Source organism: Bos mutus, chromosome 9, assembly GCF_027580195.1.
Source record: "Bos mutus isolate GX-2022 chromosome 9, NWIPB_WYAK_1.1, whole genome shotgun sequence".
Lineage (NCBI taxonomy): Eukaryota > Metazoa > Chordata > Mammalia > Artiodactyla > Bovidae > Bos > Bos mutus.
In genome coordinates, this window is record NC_091625.1 from 29,818,061 (window position 1) to 29,840,574 (window position 22,514).

The 22,514-nt window shown below is 38.3% G+C and overlaps 1 protein-coding gene across 1 annotated transcript; it reads right to left on the minus strand.

Annotated features, from left to right (window-relative positions):
- Positions 1–6,624: 6,624 nt before the first annotated feature.
- On the minus strand, positions 6,625–19,654 carry GJA1 (gap junction protein alpha 1). Its single transcript, XM_014476487.2, has 2 exons — positions 19,448–19,654; positions 6,625–9,528 (listed from the first exon to the last, which is right to left on the minus strand). Exon 2 carries the CDS (start codon positions 9,510–9,512, stop codon positions 8,361–8,363), a length of 1,152 nt encoding a protein of 383 aa, XP_014331973.2. The 5' UTR covers positions 9,513–9,528; positions 19,448–19,654; the 3' UTR covers positions 6,625–8,360.
- Positions 19,655–22,514: the final 2,860 nt, after the last annotated feature.

Genomic DNA, 22,514 nt, shown 5'->3' on the forward strand with positions numbered 1-22,514 from the left:
GATGTCATGTCTTAGATACAGGCTAAAGGATTGCAGCCATTATTTCCAGACAAAAGGAGTCATTAAAGATTTCTAAACTGGAAATTCATTCTTTCTCCCTTCTCAATTCATTTCCTTGATATTAATAATACTCCTAGCTGTCATATAGGGCTTCCCTGGTGTCTCAGACGGTAAAGTGTCTGTCTACAATGCGTGGGGACACATTCTGACCCTTATTCCTTATAAGCTTAATATTTATTCATAAGATTCTCAGAGTTCTGCAAGGGATTATGTGCCCCAATCTACTGTAGGAACCGAATTTATTTAAAGTATTCTCACCTTGTGTTCTTTTCGTATTTATAATGGTCTTTTCTAGTCCTCCTGTGTATTACTAAATGTGGTGTTGGACACTAAGGTTTATTTCTCAATGGCTTTGTGATCACACCAATTGTCCCATCACTGTTTTACTTATTACAGTTTTTACAGAAGTAGAAAACACAGAGGTACATTTTGACACTCAGAATTTCACTATACTGGATTTTTTTTTCCTGACAGCATTACTTTTCCCTTTGCTCATTTCCCTTGGGAGAGATCATAGCCATTAGTTAATGCCACCAATTTATCAAGGACTGTCCTACACAGTTCACTGACATCTCATTTAATCATCACAATACACTTGAAGGAATGAATTTCTATTTTCTTTAGAGCTGGAGAACTGAGACTCAGAGGTTATATATCTCGTTCAGGGTCACGTGGAGAAGAGATGACAAGTACTTCCCCAAATAGTTCCAGTTTACCTGTACTTCTGCCAACCTCAAAAACTCCTAGAACCATAAATGTAGAAACATTTTTTTCTTCTAAAGTATACCTAGATAGACTCTCAAATAATTCATGTTTGAATTTATGGGCACTGAAGAGTGTGAGAGGAAGCGTATTCTACTCCTCAAACCTTTAGTCCACAAACAACTAAAAATATGCAAAATCTGATCATTGATGGAAAATACACATTACTTGCTATAAATGGAACTTAATGGTAAAAATAAAAGTAAGTACTCCACATCCAAACCATCAATACAGCTTTGCCCCAACATATGGTTGTGTTTATGGTTTGGGGAGATACTAAAAATAACAAGAAAGGGCATGAGTCTTGTTTAAAGCACCATCTTTTAAAAATGTGTAATGTGTAAGGATGAACACAAGACCAAATCTTATTTAACATGGCAAGAATTTTTTCAGATACCCTTTTCCTGCAAATCTCTCATCTAGTTCCACTTACATTATTTTTGCTTGACATATTATTTCAGCACAGAGCACTGTTTTATTGATTATCTGAGTTTTGTGCACACTTTTTAAGAGGCAACAGAGTTTCTATCTCACAGATATTGGAAATTCCCCAGAAGTCCTGGGATTTTTGGAAAATCTTAAAACGTGCATGTTTCTAATTCTTGAAAACATTTGCAGCTTTATCGTAATGTGGCTTTTAAAAACAATGCCTGCTTTTTAAAGGTCATCTTGCATTTAACCGCAAATTGAGACAACTGTTAAAAATATCTTTTAAATGAAAAACAAAACCCTGTCTAAATACCTGAATCAATCAGCTTATCTTTGTCATCACAAACTATGGGATTAGCTCTTTGGTAGACTGACTCATAACAAATTTAAAGAGTGAATTTTTGTTTGTTTCCATGCTTTATTTCCAAAGCTTAAGTGCTGCTGTGAACAAATAAGAAAAGCTGTAAATTTCTTAACTAACTAGCTAACTACACTTTTTTTTCCTATTAGAGTTACTGTTCTTTATCTTACAAGGTTAGAGTACTTTTATATGGATATGTTCCCACTCTGAAACCTTTCTTTAATTTGATGTTACTTATGATACATTATGGAGAAGGAAGTGGCAACCCACTCCAGTACTATTGCCTGGAAAATCCCATGGACAGAGGAGCCTGGTAGGCTACAGTCTATGGGGTTGCAAACAGTCGGACACGACTAAGCAACTTCACTTTCACTTTATGATACATTATAGCTTCTTTAGCTCTTTTTCTCTCACGCATAATAGCTAATCATCATGTAGAATCATCAGGATAGAGGCAGAGCTTGGTTATAATGCTGACCAAAGAGACTGGCCAAATGCCAAATGATTCCATGATTCCCACATTTGCCATGTTTGGAGTTTTGGGTAACCATCAGCTACAGCATTGACCCTCTTTAATCACAAAGTGCTTCAAGTCCTCCAGACAAGTGAGGACCAGAGTAAAGATGAAAATTAAATGATTCTTTTGATCATTTTTGATGATACTCTTTAATTACAAATGTTAAATCCTGCTAGATTATTCCAGAGTTACTATCGAAATGTTTAACTTGGCACTGGCTTGTTAAAAGGTAAATATTTAGGGGAGCAAGATATAAGGTATATATGAGAAAAAAGAAATGTTTGATACCACAAATCGACAAACAGAACCCAATAAAAAAACTGGTCTAAATGTGTGTAAGGAAAAGAAGAAAAGGAATTTGTGAAACTGGGGAAGAAATATGATTGAAAGTTCTAAACTGAAAGAAATAACTTTAATCACATTATAATTGCTTGTACCTGTCATTTTTTATTTAAAAATTATAAATCATAAATAAAAATTATATGATATAATATTTCAAGTATACAGAAATAATGTAACAGGCAAATCTATTATAGTTTTATATTTACTTTGAATTACAGATGATACGATGCTGGATATAGTTACATTTAACTTCCAAATTACTTCAGTCACTGAAGTTTGAAACTCATAAAGTTAAAGTGGTTCCCCCCAAATATTTTTAAATTACCTGCCCAAGAAAAGGCAGTCATTGACAACCTTGGCCAACATATGGAAAATTGTTTCAGAGTAAACATTTTCTTTAACTAGCTCTTTGGTTGTGTCTATCTTTGACTATAGTGAGTAGTTTGAATGATTAGAAACTAATATGCTAGTAAATTATAAATGTCGATTTAATTCCAGTTGCTCTGAGTTGAGAAAAACTTGAATACGAGCCACAGTCACATCAAAAGCAATGTCCGATTTATACCCTAGGACTCTGGGTGGAGTTGAGGCTTCAAGTAATGTTTTAAAGAATCTCAACCTTTTACTCTTTACCCTCCAGAGTTCTTTTAATTAACCTCAATTTAAGCTTTTTTCTCACAGTTTAAGCTTAGGGTTAGTTTACATTTTTGCAGGGAAGGGTTTCTAAATTAGTTAACTGTATTCAAAATTAATAAATATACCTGAATATATGAAATGAAGAACTCTGACCCATTCTGTTCAAAGCAGAAGGCAGTCTTAGATTTCTCTCGATTTACTTTCAAAATAAAATAACCCTCATGGTTTTTGCTTTCATAGCAACTAAAATCTCTATTACTGTCTATACTAATTCTGATGAACAGTTTTGTAAAAAGCAACTGGCTAAGAGATTCCAGCACAAATGTTCCCCCTCCCCGCACAGGCTGTGTTTCATTCCATGTCTCATAGGGACAGATGGCTCGTTGTATTAAATAAGACTTGAGCCCAGGGTTTGCTTTCTAAAGTGGGTGCCTCTTGAGACAGTTTTTATATTCAACAGGAAAGTGTGTGGGCATTGAAATTACTCTACACGTCACAGCCCAAATAAGCATTTGGTCGTTGGAGAGAAACATCCGGAGACCAGAAGAAATCATCTGACTTAAAATTTCAACACTTTTGAAGACCAGGAAACAAACGCAAACTTTTTCCTCCAAATTTGCTTTCTTCTTTACGTGATATTCTTCTTACTCTCTTCTTGAAGCAAAGTTCCACGTCTGTTCTTGAGATCTGAAAATTGCCAGCTGCAAATTCTGACCTGCCAAGGGCTCAGCTATATTTGCCCAACTGAGAAAAGGTAAAAACAGAATCTTGGAGCCAGTAAAGATTATAAACATGTTTCTGCACTGTTGGTGCACTGTTTATAAAAATAACTCACTTGAAGACTTTAATAAGCCCCCAAACTTCATTATTTTTCTCTCCCTCCAAGTACAAAGCACAGATGTCTTGGCATGTTGGAATTTGAAGTATGGAATTTTTAGGAGAGGCAGTGTGTGGGCAGGGAACTAACAATCTGGGCAGGTAGAGCTTCAGCAAGTCTCTTAAAATAAGGTGAAAGAACAATCCGTGGCCTAGAAGCTTCGTGAAGACACACAGGAGCTAGGGTGTGAAGTACTGAACCAAAAAAGGGCACTGAACTTCGATATTCAAAGACTTTAGACAATCCTACCACTTTTAAAAATAAGCAGCACAAATCTGTGTATGAAATTCTGAAGTAAAACAGTGGTAATATAAAATACATGACTATCTAACAAGACTAGAAAATTTCATGTAACAATAGAGGCTTTGCTTAACATAAGAGTTTTTTCTATGTTTACAGAGTAAGACATACTATTATAAGACTATTAAAAGGACCCTGAAATTTCTCTTTCCTGTTTTTATAACATGACCATCCTCTCCCCCATTTTGACCCAATATTTTTTTTTTCTTCTAGCAGACTTTAGAACTGTACTGCCCAATTTGATAGCCATTAGCCACATCAGCTATTTAAAATTAAAATAATCCTTTTTCTCAGACTCACTAGCCATTCGAGTGCTTCAGTAGCCACATGTGGCTAGTGGCTACCATAGAGCACAAAATAGAACATTTCCACATAGAAAGTTCTGCTATTCTTAGAAGATTCAAAATTTTCCAACTTTGTAAACATGGAATTTTATGCCAAAAATGAGTATCTAGAAAATATTCGTAGAATGAAATTTCAGCTTTTTCATAATTTTAAAACAGCTCAATTTTTGTTGTGGAAAATAAGTCACCAATTAAGATATGTAAAACAGCATTTACATTGAAAGGATTTATATTGTAAGTTTCACAGGGCATGGAACTATGGGGTCATGCTAATAATCTCCACTACTTAACAAAGTATCTGATATATGGTTGATGTCTGAAACTTTAACAGTGCTTTCCAGTGGAATTAGAACTTCCATGATGTCTATGTTGGAGAATGAGGAGAGGTGAGATTTGATTTTCCATTTCATATACTTTTGCAGTTTAAAACTGTGTATTTATAATATGCCTGGATTTTTTTTTAAATAGTGACAAGCTTTAAGATTTGGGGAAAGTTTAAAATGGACTATTTTTTAAAAGCATAACTTGCCCTCTCACTTCCACACACATGCATCAGAAATCTACATTCAGTAGTCTATGTGTCCATTTCTCTCTCTCTCTCTCTATATATATATATACATACCCTATAAGCCATTTGTATTTGAATACACACACACATTCAAATACACCATGTTTGTCTCTTTTCCACAGTAAATGCAGACACATACACGCACAGAGAAAATTTGCCTCTCCCTTCAGAGTCTCAGCCAGCTGAATGATAACACTTGAAGAAATGTTGATGCTACCAATTATACTGACTCTGAGACTGATTAGATAATCCTTTGACTTTAGGCACATCTAGCCACCAAATTTAACCAGGTTATTTCTAAACTAGTAATATTTTTACGCTCAGAAATCTACTAGTTTGCTTTGCAGTGAGTATTCACGTAAACAATTTCAGAAAGAAGCTTTTGGGACTTCCCTGGTGATCCAGTGGTTAAGACTGTACTTCCATGGCAGGGGACACAGGTTCAATTACTTTCAGGGAACTAAGATCACACATGCTGTGTGGTGTGGCCAAAAAATAAAAATAACTTTCTTGAAATGTGACTTAAAAGTGCTAACACATTTTATATTTTAAATTACAGCAATACTTTCAGTTGCCCAGAATTGATCTTGTACCTCTGAATGGTTTAATTTTCCTTGGGTGTTAAGAATTTTTAAAATCAATTTTTCTGTGTTTTCACAATGTTTTGGGATAATAGAATCTGTTTCACTCTTTTGTCACAGAGCATAACCATACTCAAACCAACCCTGCTCTAATTCTTTTTTACCTGTAAGACCCTATAGTTTTAAAATTTCAGCACCCTCTTTCTAGTCTTACTTCTGTCATATATAGACCTACTGAATTACTCACTATTCTTATTTTAAATACACCTCATTAATTTTAGGGGGCTTCCCTGATAGCTCAGTAAAGAATCTGCCTGCAATGCAGGAGACCCTGGTTCAATTCCTAGGTTGGGAAGATCCGCTGGAGACAGGATAGGCTACCCACTCCAGTATTCCTGGGGTATCCCTTGTGGCTCAGCTGGTAAAGAATCTGCCTGCATTGAGGGAGACCTGGGTTCAATCCCTGGGTTGGAAAGATCCCCATGGAGAAGGGAAAGGCTACCCACTCCAGTATTCTGGCCTAGAGAATTCCATGGACTATATAGCCCATGGGTCACAAAGAGTCAGACACGACTTTCACTTTAATTAATTTTATATTCGAAATTCATCATTCTTATCCATTATCTTCTCTGTTGAATAAATACTCAAAAATGTTAATAAATGTTGCACTGAATCTAGTTAACAATAAAAACTATTCTTTTAAAGGGGCTTCCCTGGTGGCTTACACAAGAAGATTCTGGAATCTTGTGCATCTTTTTTGTCCAACTCCTCATAATCCATGGAACTGTCTTTGATAGTTGTGAATAGATGCAATAGAAGTTTTAAAAATCACACGGGCTATAAAGGCTATCTTTATACTAAATTAAAACTTTATTGAATAAAGAACACTCTCCAGAACACATGATCGATGGACTAGGTCTACATTACATGCAATGAAGCTGAACATGGCAGCAGTTTAACATGGAATGTCAAACAAATTAGTATTTCTCATTGTACAAAACTCTTTATGTAGCTGACATGCAACAAGAAAAGTATGATATTTTGTACTTTCACTAATCATCTGTGATGAATTTTTAAACAGCATTTGAAGAAACTGGTAGATTTCTTTAGGATAAATTTCAAATAAATTAGTTACATGTGCACTACTGAAACCTCTTTCAACCTCTCTTGCATTCCAGATAAAATCTTAGTGCAAACATCAAAGTTGCTGGTTACTCCAAGACTGTCAAACGCAAAATAGAATACAAATTCTGAATTAATGTGTATTAAGTAGGACAAAACCAAGAATACCAATTACTGCAAAATTCATTTAGGCATACTTCATAGTCCACTCTAAGCATTTCTTCTAAGTCTCTCACATTAATTACTAAAGCCTGTTTACAGTACTAAAATTCTATCATTCAAGCATCAATGATTATATTTCAGAAAAAGAAAATCATTCCTTTCAGCAATAGCATTACTGCTATATTCTAAAAAAAAAAAAAAAGAAAAGAGAAAAAGAATCTAAATTAAAAAAACCAGTATCCTTAATAGGATACATGGAGAAAAAATATCTTAGGGAAAAAAAAAATGTGCTTTATTTGCACAGCAGGAATTATATAATGTAAACACCATATTGGCCCACACCATAAAATCCATGAGAAAGGTTCAAATTTGAACACCATGTGTGCATTATTTTCAAATCTGTGTTTGTGAGTTTATACTGCATCTACTTGTACCAATACATGACAAATAAAACACACTCTTCCACACACATTCACAGACAAGTGACTGTTAAATATTGAGCATGGCTTGCTTCCCTGACTCTAACTCAAAAAATGTTAAGTGATATCCCAACTGCCTTTAAAATGTTTATAGAAATCATTAAACGAATATGAATAGTAGTTGAGGAATGATGCAAAGTGATGGTAATACTATATGCAAGTGAATGTAAAAAAAGAATGTACAGATAACTGGCTGAGATTTGCAAATGCATGGAAAGTCTTCTTTTGTGGGCCTTGTCTGAACTCTTAACTGATACCACGAATAAAAAAATCTAGTAGCGAAGTTCATTGACACCTGGAGGGTCAGGCCTACAAAGCTTACCTTCAAAGTGCAAATTTTAACAATGGAATGTTTTTAGCAGGGACATAAAGACAATCCTCTGTCTTTTTCTTGATAAAGATAAGTAAAATGTTCAGAAAGGATTTTCTCCTGGTCAAACTTATTTCAGTTTCTTGGTAGAACAAAAAAATATTTAACCAAAAATATCACTGACTCTTTCACATACACAGAACTATTCTTAGGGGTGTGTGGGAAAGAAAAAGCCCTTACCTATGGATCACCTAATGCAACTTTTACTTAGAACTTAAGCTGTTTGAATCACCTACATTAAATACCAACATGTACCTCCCTCATCCCCTCCCTCTCCACTCGCCTATCCCTAACACCCCCAATGAACCAGGTATTCTAATGTCTTTGTGTTTTCTAAGCCTCATGACAAGGCTGTTGAGTACCACCTCCAATGAAACAAAATGAACACCTAAGGTGCATTTTTTATAGCACCTGTTTCTTCTCCACAACTGAGTGGGATCTCAACTGGACCTAGATCTCTAGGTCATCAGGCCGGGGTCGGCTGCTGGCGCGACTGCTGGCTCTGCTGGAAGGCCGCTGGTCCACAATGGCGAGAGGCTGTAGTTCGTGGCCAGCATCAAGCTTTTTAGAACTCTGGTGGTCGTCTGGGAAATCAAAAGGCTGTGCGTGGGAGTTAGAGATGGTGCTGCCTGCCTGCCCCATTCGATTTTGTTCTGCGCTGTAATTGGCCCAGTTTTGCTCACTTGCTTGTTTGTTGTAATTGCGGCAGGAAGAATTGTTTCTGTCTCCGGTGACCAGCTTGTACCCGGGAGGAGACATGGGCGAGAGAGGAGCGGTTGGGGAGGAGCAGCCATTGAAATAAGCATATTTTGGAGATCCACAGTCTTTGGAGGGGCTCAGTGGGCCAGTGGTAGTGTGGTAAGGATCGCTCTTTCCCTTCACACGATCCTTAACACCCTTGAAGAAGACATAGAAGAGTTCGATGATGTTCAAGGCAAGAGACACCAATGACACGACAAGCATGAAGATGATGAAGATGGTTTTCTCCGTGGGCCGAGAAAGGAAACAGTCCACCTGATGTGGGCAGGGATCTCTTTTGCAAGTGTAAACGGCACTCAAGCTGAACCCATAGATGTACCACTGGATCAGCAAGAAGGCCACCTCGAAGACAGACTTGAAGAGGATACTGATGATGTAGGTTCTCAGCAAGCCCCCTCGCATCTTCACCTTGCCGTGCTCTTCAATGCCATACTTGAACTTCTTAATTTCAATCTGCTTCAAGTGCATGTCCACGTTGGCACCATCAGTTTGGGCAACAACTTTGAGTTCCTCCTCTTTCTTGTTCAGCTTCTCTTCCTTTCGCATCACGTAGAACACATGAGCCAGGTACAGGAGTGTGGGAACAGACACAAATATGATCTGCAGGACCCAGAAGCGCACATGAGAGATTGGGAAGGATTTGTCATAGCAGACATTTTCACAACCAGGTTGTTGAGTGTTACAACGAAAGGCAGACTGCTCATCACCCCAGGCTGACTCAACCGCTGTCCCCAGTAGCAGGATTCGGAAAATGAAAAGGACTGACAGCCACACCTTCCCTCCAGCCGTGGAATAGGCTTGAACCTTGTCAAGGAGTTTGCCTAAGGCACTCCAGTCACCCATGTTGCCTGGGTACTGCCTGAAAAGAAAGCAGAAGACAACTAAATAATCACAGATCCAAATTATTAGCTTAATATGCAGTTTCTTTCAGCCAACAGTCAAAATATTATAAAATATTTCCTTCCAAAAACAAACAAAAAAACAGCCCACAAGTGCAAATGATTCCATTTTCCCCTGAAAAGAGGTCTCAGATTTTCTTGATATATGCTAAGTTTTAGAAAGAGCAGAGCCTATGTGCCAAGTAAAGTGAGATCTTAACCTTGTGAAGAGGTATTACTTGCTCAGCCACTGTCCCACCCTGTCGCTTGAGAAGCTGTCAGTGCTAAATGTCTCTGCTTATTTTATTGTCTGAAAAATGAGGCTCATTCTTGTCTGATAGGCCTGTATCTGCATGCCTACCTAAGCGAAACGCTGATGTGTAGTATTCAAAACCTATGGGTACCTAAGCCTTGAGGTAAAAACTCCATACCCGTGCACATGCACATGATCTGTTTTCAAACCTCAATCCTATTACATATAGCACATTATTCCCAATTGTAAACTGAAATGTTTCTCCTTGGTATTTCAAGTGTCTCTGTGCATACTCTGTACTGTGGTCATTTATACTTCTGTTTTTTCTTAAGCACTGACTTATGTGGTTTGGACGTCTGTCTTCCACCCAGAGGCAAATATGCTGTGCTCAAAGGTACCATCGTGACACGCTGTGTCCCTAGATGCAGGAACCTACTTTCAAAAACAAATACTAAATGCACGTAACATTTCAAGTAAGAGTTCAATTGGCCTCAATTGAACAATAATTATAGCCTGCAAAATAAAAAGTAATCTGTTATCTGTAGTAAAAATGGTTGTTTTTCATCTTTGGATTCCTGTATACTTTCAAGTTCCTTTACTGGATTTTGGACCCTCAGCCCACACACTCTTCTTAACTTCCTATCACTACCTTGATATCTTAAGCCTAGGACTTCCCCATTACTGGGAATGAGAAATAGCCTCAAGTGTATAGAGATGACAGGAATCCCCAAAGTTATTAGTTCAATTTATACTTTTAATTGCCAGTAGTCCATTCAATTGATGAAAACTGAGGTCCTTAAAAGTGTTAGTGACTCAGTCATATCTGACTCTTTGTGACCCCATGGCCCATAGTCGGCCAGGCTTCTCTGTTCATGGAATTCTCCAGGAAAGAATACTGGAGTGAATAGCCATTCTCTTTTCCATGGGATTTTCTCAACTTAGGGATTAGACCCAGGTCTCCTATACTGCAGGCAGGTTCTTTACCATGTGGGCCATCAGGGAAGTTTTGAAAATATTCACCTATCAGTAAGGCCAGAAAAACACTTTCAATCCCAAGACCAAGGCTTTCCAATGCACAATACTCGTCTTAAAATTGAAGTTAAGCTGAGTAAAAGTTAGAAATGTTCTCATGCTTTGATATATAAAATCTTAGCAGGGGCTGAAATCTGGGAAGAAATGAATAATATTGCATAAGGCAGTCATAGAGAATACAGTCTAATTTTCAGCAGAGAGTTATTGGAGGGTTCATAACAGGATGAAACAGTCAAAAATTAGTTAATAATTAAAAACAAGCAAAGCAAAGACTTCCCAGGCAGGAACTCACTGAATTTTAAAGAGTATAACTAAAAGTAGGATTAAATAGGTTTCTGACAAATAAGTTTGCTGTCTTAATATAAAGAAGTTTTTCAGCTGGAATTAAACTATGATCCTGTTCTCCTTATGTGAAGTAAATGAAATCCAGGGGAATCTTCTTCTCCACTAAGCAATATTACACTTCTGCCTACTCCTTGTACCTCCTGGCTATAGAGGCCAGGAAAAATGAATTGGAAACCCGGCCTGGGATTTCCTGGATGGAACAAAGAGGAGATGGCTGATCCATAAAGTGAAACTGTTATCAGCTATCTAAATTAGCAGTCAGTGTGTATTTTTTGATGACAATCCAGAGACTGGTGCCAGAGACTGACTGGGGAGGTGAGGGGGTATAATGAGTGGAGATGAGTGGGCAGGTTATAGGAAATAACGCCCTTCTGTCAGTGGTCATAAAGAACAGGAGCTTCCCCACTAGGAAGGGCCATTTTAGATGGTAAAGTGCCAGTGAAACTGATGTATGGAATGAGCAGTCAAGCAAGAAAAAAGGCTAGGAGGATTGACAAAGAGTTAAATAGCCAGGGAAAGGCTTGAAGTGAGAGGGAGTAATTTAGCTTTGACAGACAGTTTGATGTGAGAGAATGTCAAAGAAAAAACCTACAATTTAGCAGAAGACACTGCACTGGGAATGAAGAAATACAGTCCATGAAGGTCAAACAAATAGAGCAGAATTTCTGGAGCTCTATCAATAGACAGTTTCGATGTGATGATGTGTAAATTGGCCCTGATTCTGTTTGTAGAGAATTTCACTATTTTGCCAGTGTCATCTGCTTTTGCTCAATACTCCAGTTGTGGGGGGTAGGGAAGATGAGCCACAAAAACAATCAAGTATAAAATGATAAACTGCACAATCTCATCACATTCACACGATTGAGCTTTAGGAAAAAAAAATGTTTCAGGCACAATGAGATTTTAGTCAATGTTCCATTATTATTTCAAACAAAATATACTGATGCTTGTGACAAATAATTACTAAGTTTCTTTACACTCTATGGAAAATAAAACCTGACTACCATATAGTTCTGAGATTCCACAAAAATAACCTATACTGCCACCAGTGTGTGAACTGGTTACTGGGCAGCTCTCCAGGTAGTAGCAAAGTTGTCTTTTCTTTAAGGAGCCATACAGTTGTCATTTGCATTAATTAATGAAGTTACACTGGTTCATCTGTCGATATGAATTATCCAGTTGGAAAACTTGTATCCTGTAACATGTAGATACCTGTTATTAGCACTATCATAGAGATGGTCAGTGGTTAATGTAATGGCTTATAATGCTTGTGATTTTCAAAGAGAGGTAGCAAAACCTTTTTGGGAGTCATTCACTTTGCTGTGAATTAGAAATTCTACTAACTGTTTGTCCCCTCATCCCCATTATTGGTTTAATTTTTCCAAGTCAGGGTTGAAAAATTAATGCCTTTTTATAAGGAGCAGTCATGATTATATTTACAGAATCCCCCAGCATTGATTTATAGACTATACACCTCACTCACATTCAACAGTATGAGATAAGTATTCTCTTTGATACTTTAGAAAATCATGGCAGTTGAGCATATATCATGTATACTCATTTCTTCACTGCTATGTTCCCAAGGTGGAAGTTTATATATAGATTAAGGTCTAGGCTAAGGAGCTGTACAAAGTTCTTGTTAGTAGCAAATGCTTGACAGCAGTTGGACCATGTCCTCTCCGTACCATGTTAGATCACATTTTTCATGGCTCTTCATGGCCCTCTAGACTAGAAGCCAAAACCTCAGTCACCCTAAGGGTGACCTGCCCAAGCACCTTCTGGACTCTCTGCAATGTGGGGAGGGTTCAGGGTGAGGAGCAGAACTCTCTGGGCACCTGGGAACAGAGCTTACCTGTTACTGTACAGCCCCTGACCCTCTACCTCCATTGGCTGCTCCCCGCGATCACAAAGACTCAAATACTTTATTCAAAGTGGAAAATAAACCTTCAATTTTAAGTTACTTTTGACTGTCTCCTTTTTCAGAGACATAGTAACATATCACTGTGCCAAAGCTATAATCAAGACACTATGTCATAAATGTCCCAATAATGATTAAGAGAATTAGAATATATTTTACTTTCAATTTTAAAGATTTTTCCTAAGAAGAGATACTATAATCTGTTGAGTGAGTGAAAAAAAATAAAGGTAAACAGGATTGCTTCCTGACAAAATCATTTAATGGATTTGGAGGTGGGCGGTCGGGGAGGAGGAAGTGCCATGTGTGTTTCTAATATCCTAAGCCAAAAATTATAAGCCTCTTGGGACTTCCTGGTGCTTCCACTGCAGCAGGGGCCAGGGGTTCCATCCCTGGTTGGGGAACTAGGATCTGGCATGCCGGCTTGCCATGCAGTGTGGACCCCCTCCCCCAAATTATAAACTTCAAAACTGAGCAGTAAATTCTAATATTTTTCTTTAATTTTTGTAAGACCCCCTCTCCCCTGTGGTGAATGACTTTGAGTGGGCTCAGTTGTGACCAGTCCTCTTATAGTTACAACAGCTAGATGTGCTTTGGGTAGTATTCACACCCACATTCAATTAACATAACCCATGTTCAATCTGTCAGCAAATGCTATAGGTTTTGTGTTCCCCCCAAAACAGACTAGGAGTCTCACCACCATCCCAGCTCTTAGCCTGATCTCAGCCATCACCAGGTTACACGTCACCTCTCTTCAGGTTACACATCGAGAGCCTGTTACCCTGCTTGCCACATCTACTCCCCTCAAACAATCTGAAAAAAACTAACAAGCTGATCTGCCTTGATCAACTCTGTCCCATCCCCATGGCTGGCTCTGGTCTCATCTCTTCAGCCAGTACTCCAGGCCTGTCACTGGCTACTCCCCCTGTTCTTTTTTTGTTTTTTTTAATGGTCCTTAGCTCTACTTGACATATTATATATATTTATCTGTTTATTGTTTGTCTGCCTCCATGACAAGGACTTCTATCTGCTTTTCTCAACTAGAATGTGACTTCTATATGGGAGTTTCTTGTGTCCACTGCTGTATCTCCAGTGCTTAAAGAGTTGAGAGATACCGAATATCTATTGAGTGAATTGAAAGGGGCCTGTAACAAAAAAGGTACCAGGTTTCACCAGTTTTGTTTGTTTGTTTATTACCTCCTTGGGACTCTCTTAATTATAGTTACCTATCCCAAACTTCTGAAGTTTCAAATTAATTAAAAAGGGACTTACACAGTTAAAAAAAGTATTGTCAACATCTCATATGATAAAAACTATTCAATTTTCAAGTGATAATTGCTGTAACAGAGAACTGTCTGTTGTAGCAATATATTTTAATGATTCCTGAGCAAGTAGTATGATTAAATTAAGAAAACAGGCTCTTTAACAAAGAATTTGTTAAACAAGGTCTTGAATTTATTAGACAAGGTCATAGTGATTTGGAATTCTTGCAAAATGTATCTGGTATCATAGATATTTATGCAGTTTCACTATTATGCTGTTTTACAGGTTAAGATATCAAAGAAACAACAAAAAAACTTGGTTTTTTTTTTGTCCAATTCCGCAGGATTTGAATTCTGACTGGACTACACAATTCAACTGTTGCTGAGAGAGATCCCACGGTATCTTGCAGTGCAAGAAATAACCTGTTAAAACTTGTGTTTATTTCAAGAATGATAAATCTTGGGGTAAGATTGGGGCTCTTAGAAGAGTAACAGCTGGTATCAATCCCAGTTAATGTAACATCTCTACATAGGTTGAGGGTGTGTTAGGCAGTTCAGTGACTTGAATCAGGTACTATGAAAAATATATATTCATCAGATAATAAACAACCTTTGCTTCCTTATATGTGGGTAGTCAGCCTAACTCTGTGGTGTGCTAGTTGCTCAGTCGCGTCTAACTCTTTGCAACCCCATAGACTGTAGCCCTCCAGGCTCCTCTTGTCCATGGAATTCTCCAGGCAAGAATACTGGAGCCTTAGCCACTCCCTTTGCCAGGGAAATCTTTCCAACCCAGGGATCAGACGCGGCTTTCCTGCATTGCAGGCAGATTTTTTTTTACTGTCTGAGCCACCAGGGAAGCCCTGTTGTATCAAACCTATTTCGTGTAAACATCTATTCTATTTAAAATTCTGCCCATGGCTCCATGATTAGCCTTAGATTCTTTTGTAAAGAATGCAATACCGCTACATTTCTTTCTGACGTGTACCTGATGTGTGGCATTGATTTTTTGCGGGTGGGGTGGGGAACACACGTGCCTTTTTACCTTGGCTCTCTCCTCTTTTCATCACATAGTCAATCTACATCAGCCTCCACAGAACAATGATGTGAGATGGGAGTGGAGGAGTGAGGAACTCCATCCAAAGAGAAGATGACACCTACAAAAATAGATAATCCTCTCCCCAGTCCAACAGCTATCACTCAACTCCCCACTAGCAGAAGTTTCTCATGGTCACTCATGGTGATACAAGAAAGAGCCTAAGTCAGAAGCTGCAGGCTAAAAGCTGTGTTCTTAGATTGCCATTGGATGGAGGTAAAAGCCCTCACAAGTGTATTAAATCTTCTTTCCTTAATGAACACTGAATGAGTAACTCATGAACATGAAGCTCTTAGTAAAAGCTCAATAAAGTTTCATTCCTCTTTAAATGATTTTTAGATATAGATATAGCCCTTTTATTTTCTAACTTTGGTATTCTTTCCTTTAGCAAAATAATACCTAAGAAGTGATTAAATTTTCCTAATGGTAACCAAAAGCTCCTGAAATGAGTACAATAGCAACCTCAAAGAGATTGAAACAAATTTACCCTTTATCAATTATTGAAGAGAAAAGACCATGAAAAAGGTCTGCCTGTATTTGTGTTTCTATTTGGAGACATCTTCTCTAAATCATGGAAAAAGTCATACACTAGAGAATGCATCTGCCTTACAGAAATTGCTAAAAAAAAACCCACTATGTATTTTTTATATTACTGTGAATTTTAGACATTCCATAAAACACTTTCTTTTTTTGACGGTGCCACGTGGCATGAGGGATCTTAGTTCCCCCACCAGGGATTGAACTTGCACTCCCTACAGTGGAAGAGAGGCATTTTCACCACTGGACCACCAGGGACGTCCCAAAACACGTCTGTTAAATAAAGTATTTAGACAGCTAGGAAAACTTGGATGCGAAGGTTACTGAAAATTAAGAAACTCTTATGGAAAAATTTATATATATAAAACTTCTATATAAATGGCTCAGCATGGTCTGTGTTTTACCTTTGGCAAAAGACAGTGTGTACATACACAGGCAAATGGGGAACCTAGACAGGCAATGTGGAGACAAAGTAGAGAATTCAGGTGCTTATCTGAAGGGGGGGAGGAGGGAGAACTCCCACTGAACTCCAGGGATTTTTTTGAAACCTGACTTATCTGTATTGAATACTGACATTAATGGTAAACACCAGATAATAACTTGTCTCTCCAGAACTGAACTAACGTGTGTAGATACGCTTCAACAATCTCAACAACTGACAATCTTGAAGGGAAGTCAGAACCGGAAAGGTGGAGTAGGAGGTATTAATCACTGGTGACTTTCCTATCATTCCCTTCCCTCGGGTATCATATACAGAGAGGCGCTGAGGCTCATACCCAGCTGCATCTCTGCACATCACCAGAGAAAGGAAGGAATGCAGTTTATTGTGAGGTTCCCATTCTCCTCTAGGTAGGAATTGAAGACATCTAAGTAACAAAACAACTCTCAATATCTGAAAACACACCCTTTCAGATGCTTGCTTTGACACTGTGTTTCCAGGAAGGGTGAGCAATGTAAGAATTACACTGTAAAGGGCCAGGAATTGAGTGGATAGGGCAGCAGTGATAAACCATAAAAGGTAGTAGAAAAATATGGAACATAGTAGGATCAAAGCCACTGCAGTAGGATCAACGCATTACCACTGCATTTTGCAGGCAAAGGACAGGTGAAAACTGTACTGACTTCGGAAACTAAAAAGCACTCCACGTACACGTTGCCAGGACAGAGGCAATTTCAGGCAACCTGGCCTACATAGAGGAATTAATTACTCTTTTCCATGAAGTGTTTTTTTCCCTGGATTTTTTTCATTCTCTGAGACGGAGTTAATTTAATGAGATCTCTGTATTACTAGAGGCTTTTATTCTCAGCAATTCCTGGACAAGTTAGGCCTTTAAAAATTTTTTTCATCATCTATTCTTCAAAGTGCCCAAGGCATTTTAGACTAACTTCATATGTGTCCAGTTTTCAGAGGGGGAAATTAAGCATCTTTTCATTACCAACTTGGTTTGGGAAGCAAAAGAAATTAAACCCACCTCCAAGTAAAGCCATGTCTGTTTTTCCAACAGTTTATAGCTCTCCTCTTCCCAACCCCACTTTGTACTCCTAAAGAGAAAAATAGGCACGCCCTAGGGTGAGGATGAGGTTGGTTAAGGAGAACTTTTGATAGGCTTTATCAGAGATGCTCTGTAAATATTTGGATGACTAGCGAAAAGGATGGGGTGGGCGAGCCGCTGCTAGGAACCCGGGAAGATCTGAGTTCCCGAATTCTGGAACTGATTTGCCTCCGGACACGTCATTAGCACTTTACTCATCTCATGATGGGGCTTCCTCCGCTCTCCCCACTCCACCCTCATTCTTGAGAAGTTTCGAGAACTTACAGAAGAGTTAGAAGTGCCAGTTAGGTACGGTAGGTAATTCCCAAGGCACTCAGGTTTCCTTACGGTTTATACAGTAGGATTCAGCAAGTTCAAAAAAAAAAAAACCACTGCGGGAGTGGGTGTTGGAGGGGAAATTAGATTGATACAGTTAATTCAATTAATCATTTGCTCTTCTTTTTACTATTTGGCACACAGTCCATCTCCCCCACCCCCCGACCCCCGCCCCCTGCCGCTCTCCCCCTCCCGCTTCCTTCCCAGTGGCGGAACTCGGACCTGCTCAGGGTTAGACTAGAGAGGATCGGAAGGACTCCTTTGAGCAAACCTTTGCAAATCGCCAGGGCTCAGACAGCGCAGGAGCCCCGGGCGAGCCGGGCGGATGCTAAGATGGCAGGAGGCACCCCGCTCCCGCCGGGCCCCAGGCCCCCGTCCTCCTTCCGCAAAGCTTTCATTTTTCTTTGCTTTTCAACCTTCTCTGGTGCAAATACTTCAAACTGCAGGGTCACACCAAAAATTTAAACTAAATAGTCTGTGGAGTTAGATCAGACAAAACCCCTACCGGACACGAAAACGCAAGGTTGTATTTCTAGTTAACAGAATGTGTGTTACCCATAAGAGCATGTGAGAAATTGAACCCTTTTAAATAACAAATCCGCGTTATCTTTGCCTACTGGCAGCACCCAGCGACTCAAAAAAGTTGCCCCAGAGGTCTGAAGTTTGTTACAGGATCGGACAAGCGGAAGATGGGGTGGCGTGGGGTGGGGGGAGCTCCCTCTAAGGGGCTGTTTTAAGACATTTAGATTCCTATTCTTTCTAGGAGCCCCTGCCTTACGAGACCTTTTGGAAACACCCAGGCATACACTCTTTCCGAGACTTCTGTTCTCCCTCTGTTCATGCTTTGTAAGTAACCATCACCCATTCAAGGGATTTCACCTCCTGAATTGCCAGCGTGGTCGAGTCAGTGGTGGCTCTCTTGCGAGTCTCAAGATTTTTCCATAGTGCTGCTAACATAAAGTAACCCTTTACTGTGGCTTTAAGAACCTCAATATCACAACTCTGATTTTTATACCTTTTGTTTACTGGGTAAAATTCTAGGAAGGAACCACGTGGAAGTCAAGTAACCGCAAGATCTTAACAAAGCACTTTGTTAGGAAGTTTGCTTTGCAAGGCTATAGAACATCAGTCAAGATTTCCATATGAAAAAGAACAAAGCGTAGAATTCTATAGCAAGCACGTTAAGCAAATTTGCACTTTGATTTTTGTATTGTCAGTCAAACCCCCAACGTAGGCCCCTAACCTCGCCCTCCCCCCACAAAAAAGTTACAAAGCACCTAGACTGTTACTGATCACCCCCAAAAGTAAAATTATAGTCTAAAATGGAAAACGAAATATCCAGTAAATTAGTTCTTTATCCTCATGAGAAAGATGTGAATCTTATTTACCTGTTGCATTATTAAAAGAAAAACTTTTCAGCAGTCAAAAAGTAAATACCGTAAGTTTAATTTTAACTTTAAAACTACAGACATCTTCAAGTTCATCATTCCCTTTATTGTGTCCTATGAAAGCTACATTTAACATATTTAAAAACTTTAGAAAAGTTTCACTGCTAGAAAAAGACACAGTTAGGTAAAGTTCTTTTAAAAACTTACTCTTTCTCTTATAAGAAGTGAAGTAGGCAAGCCAAGTGATTGAACTCCTCAGAGGATGAAGTAAGATGAAAAAGCAAGCCCAGGCACTCAGACCTGTCTATTTAAAGTTTAAAAGTCTGCTGCTGTTTGGTACTTTCCTCACTCCTTCCCCCTAATGAAAGAAAAGTGCTGATACCTCGTAAAAGCTTTTTTCTTACTTGGAGCACAGAGCTTTTAAAAGTTTCAAGCCACTGACTCAACAGGGAGGGAGGGGCTAGAAGAAAGGGGAGGAGAAGAGGAAAGGCGGGCAGGGGGGTGGAGAGCGGGCCGGAGAACGTGGACGGGTTGGGGAAAGAAGGAGTAGCCAGGTCCAGACAAAGTTGTGCTGTAAATGTGCTGACGAGACGAAGTAGCAGTAGAGACGTGAGTGCCACTGCTTAAGTCACTGCTTACAAATACAATTATGGGTTTCAGTTAGTGCTTTTCTCACCAAAAGTTCGGGGATTAAAAAAAAAAAGTAGTGTGTTTTAGAATAATACAACCTTTTCTAAAAGTTTACTTACTGTAATATATGTGTGCTGTTAAAGTTAAAGTGGTGGAAAAGAATATAGCCAGCACAGACTTTGTTTCCTACTGGACAAAGGTGTGTGAAGTTAAAGGTGGGTGGATGTGAGTGAGTTCTTTCACGAGCGAATTCCTTTCTTCTTAGTTTAAGTAGGGACAACGAACAAAGGAAATGGAGATGGGAGAGAAATTTCAAAAAGGAACATTTCATGCTGATATACCCATCCCAAATCCACCCTCCAACCTCATGACAGCTTTGAATTTTATTCTTTACTGCAGCTTATTGTTTTATAAAACAATATATATAACTACTTTATATGTAATACATTTTGACTATGAAGATCTAGATGTCTGACCCCTACCACATCTCCAGGGAACTGAAAATTTATACTATCTTAGCCGCATTCGTGCCAACTCACAAAAAATGAAATCTCTTTTGTAGTGAAATAGCAGGTTATTTTTTTGTGAAATACACACGTTAAGTTGACATTGAGTGGGTCCTGAAACTATCAACTTTTCTTGAGACCATCTGCCTTTTTAAAGCCCACTGGATAGTTTTCTGCCTGATGCCCCCAGAGCTCCACATACAGTTTGTATGTGATTTCCCACCACTTCCAGGGTCCTCCCTCTTCAGCCCTCTGGCTTAGGATTTATAATAGCCTGAGTCATGTGGCCTCAATCTTAGAGTGGACAGATTCTTTGAGGACACTCCAGATGCCATGCTAGAGGCTGTGGCAGGACACTTCCCATAAACTGGCTTCAGTGATGCTCCTGAGGCTGGGCAGGGAATTCTCTGGAAATTATTGGCCATTATTCTCTGGAAACAAGGCAAACTGATCCAGCTTTAATACTCTTTACTCTTTTGTCACTAGTACAGATATTAGAATAAAAGATGATCGCAAGTGTTTTCTGATAGATATCCTCCCCTAAATTTCATTTCATTAAAATAAAACACCTTAATAGGTGTTACTAGAACATCTTCTGAAATGTTGTAGCATTAAGACACAGTTTTGCTCTCTTATTTGCTGACCATGCTATTTCTAAGGGTACGTTTTTCTTTATGTTAAATAAAGGGAACAAAGAAGTAGAAATAATAATCTGATTTTCAAGTCTTCAAGATCAGTAGTCCATGACTATTGCTTCAGTCTTATATTCGTATTGTCCTTTCCTTCAGATGAGTCTGTTTGGTCCTAACTAAAAATTACTTTCCTTGATTCAGAACACAGTCATGAAAATATGATTTACTCTTTTTATTTTAAGAAAATATGCTTTCCCTCCCTCTTAAAAAAAGGGAAGAAATCTGTGCTTCTTTTAATTTATGTAACTATTTGGCTTATTTTTGTAAAAGGATTTATCAAGTACACTTATTACTGAAATCATCCACTTTATGTTTTAAAATTTCCTAAAATGCTAATTCAGAATTAGTTACATTAAGGAAAAGTTGGAATTGGCTATTTTACAGCAGGGTTTTTTTTTTTTTAATGAAAAATTATGTTTATTTCTGATTCTGTTTTGTTAGATGTATAAAAAGATATTGTTATCTAAGTGTTTTGGTTCCTTTTCTTTTCAGTCTGTTGCTTATGTGACCAACTGCAAAGAGAAAGAAAGAACCTCTTTGTACCAAATTAAGTTACTCATGAGAATCACTTGAACCATTTTCTAAGCCCAAGAGATTAGTTATAGCATTAGCCAGTAATTAAATAAGTTCTCTTAACATATGGACTGTATTATATCTTTTATTTCTAGAGTGATTGCCACAAAAATCATTCATGAAAGAGATGAAGACATCCTATGTGATCCTCTCTTCTTTTGAAATAATACCACCAAGATTTGATCCTATGAGTAATAGAGCTCAGAAAGAGCTAGGCCACTGAGCCTTGACCACAGTTATCTTTCATGGACACCTGAAGCTTCTCCAAATGTCTAGTAGCAATTCCTATTATATTTCATACTGTAGCAGTGCTGGTGAGTTATATTTTGACCAATAATATATTTTCTATAAAGTATCCCATTTATCTGACCTTAGAAGTTTATCTCCATTGGCATCTTTTGCAAAAATTGTGGATAGATTTTTTAAACGTGTTTTCCTCAGATTCTCAAAAATACCATTTCATTAATATAAACACTGACTTTATAGAACTATATATTCTCTGATTTTCAGGCCTTGTCAATGCATAAGAAATGGATGTGGCCCTATTTGCTAGGCTATACTGCCCTATGAGGGATGAGAGGCAGGCATTGAGAATTCTGTCATCTGCAGAGTTCTTTAGGCGCCACGATGAGCCAGGCTTTGGACTCTGTTTTACCCATGTTGCACAGTGATGAGCACGATATTTTTCAGAATCATGAGAAGTATTTCTTAATGTGAAAACCAACTGCATTTTTCTAATTTTTACCTTTGTTTCGAAATAGCAATTTTTGAAATTTTAAGAGATGAACGGATTAATTTTTAAGGCTTTTAAGTGCTTATCTCACACCAACTCTCCCACTTCAATGAGTAGCGTGAACATTAAAAAACAATTGA

What these genes read in the sequence shown, in the direction of transcription:
- GJA1 (XM_014476487.2), bottom strand. Translation starts at nt 9,512, where the DNA reads ATGGGTGACTGGAGTGCCTTAGGCAAACTCCTTGACAAGGTTCAAGCC.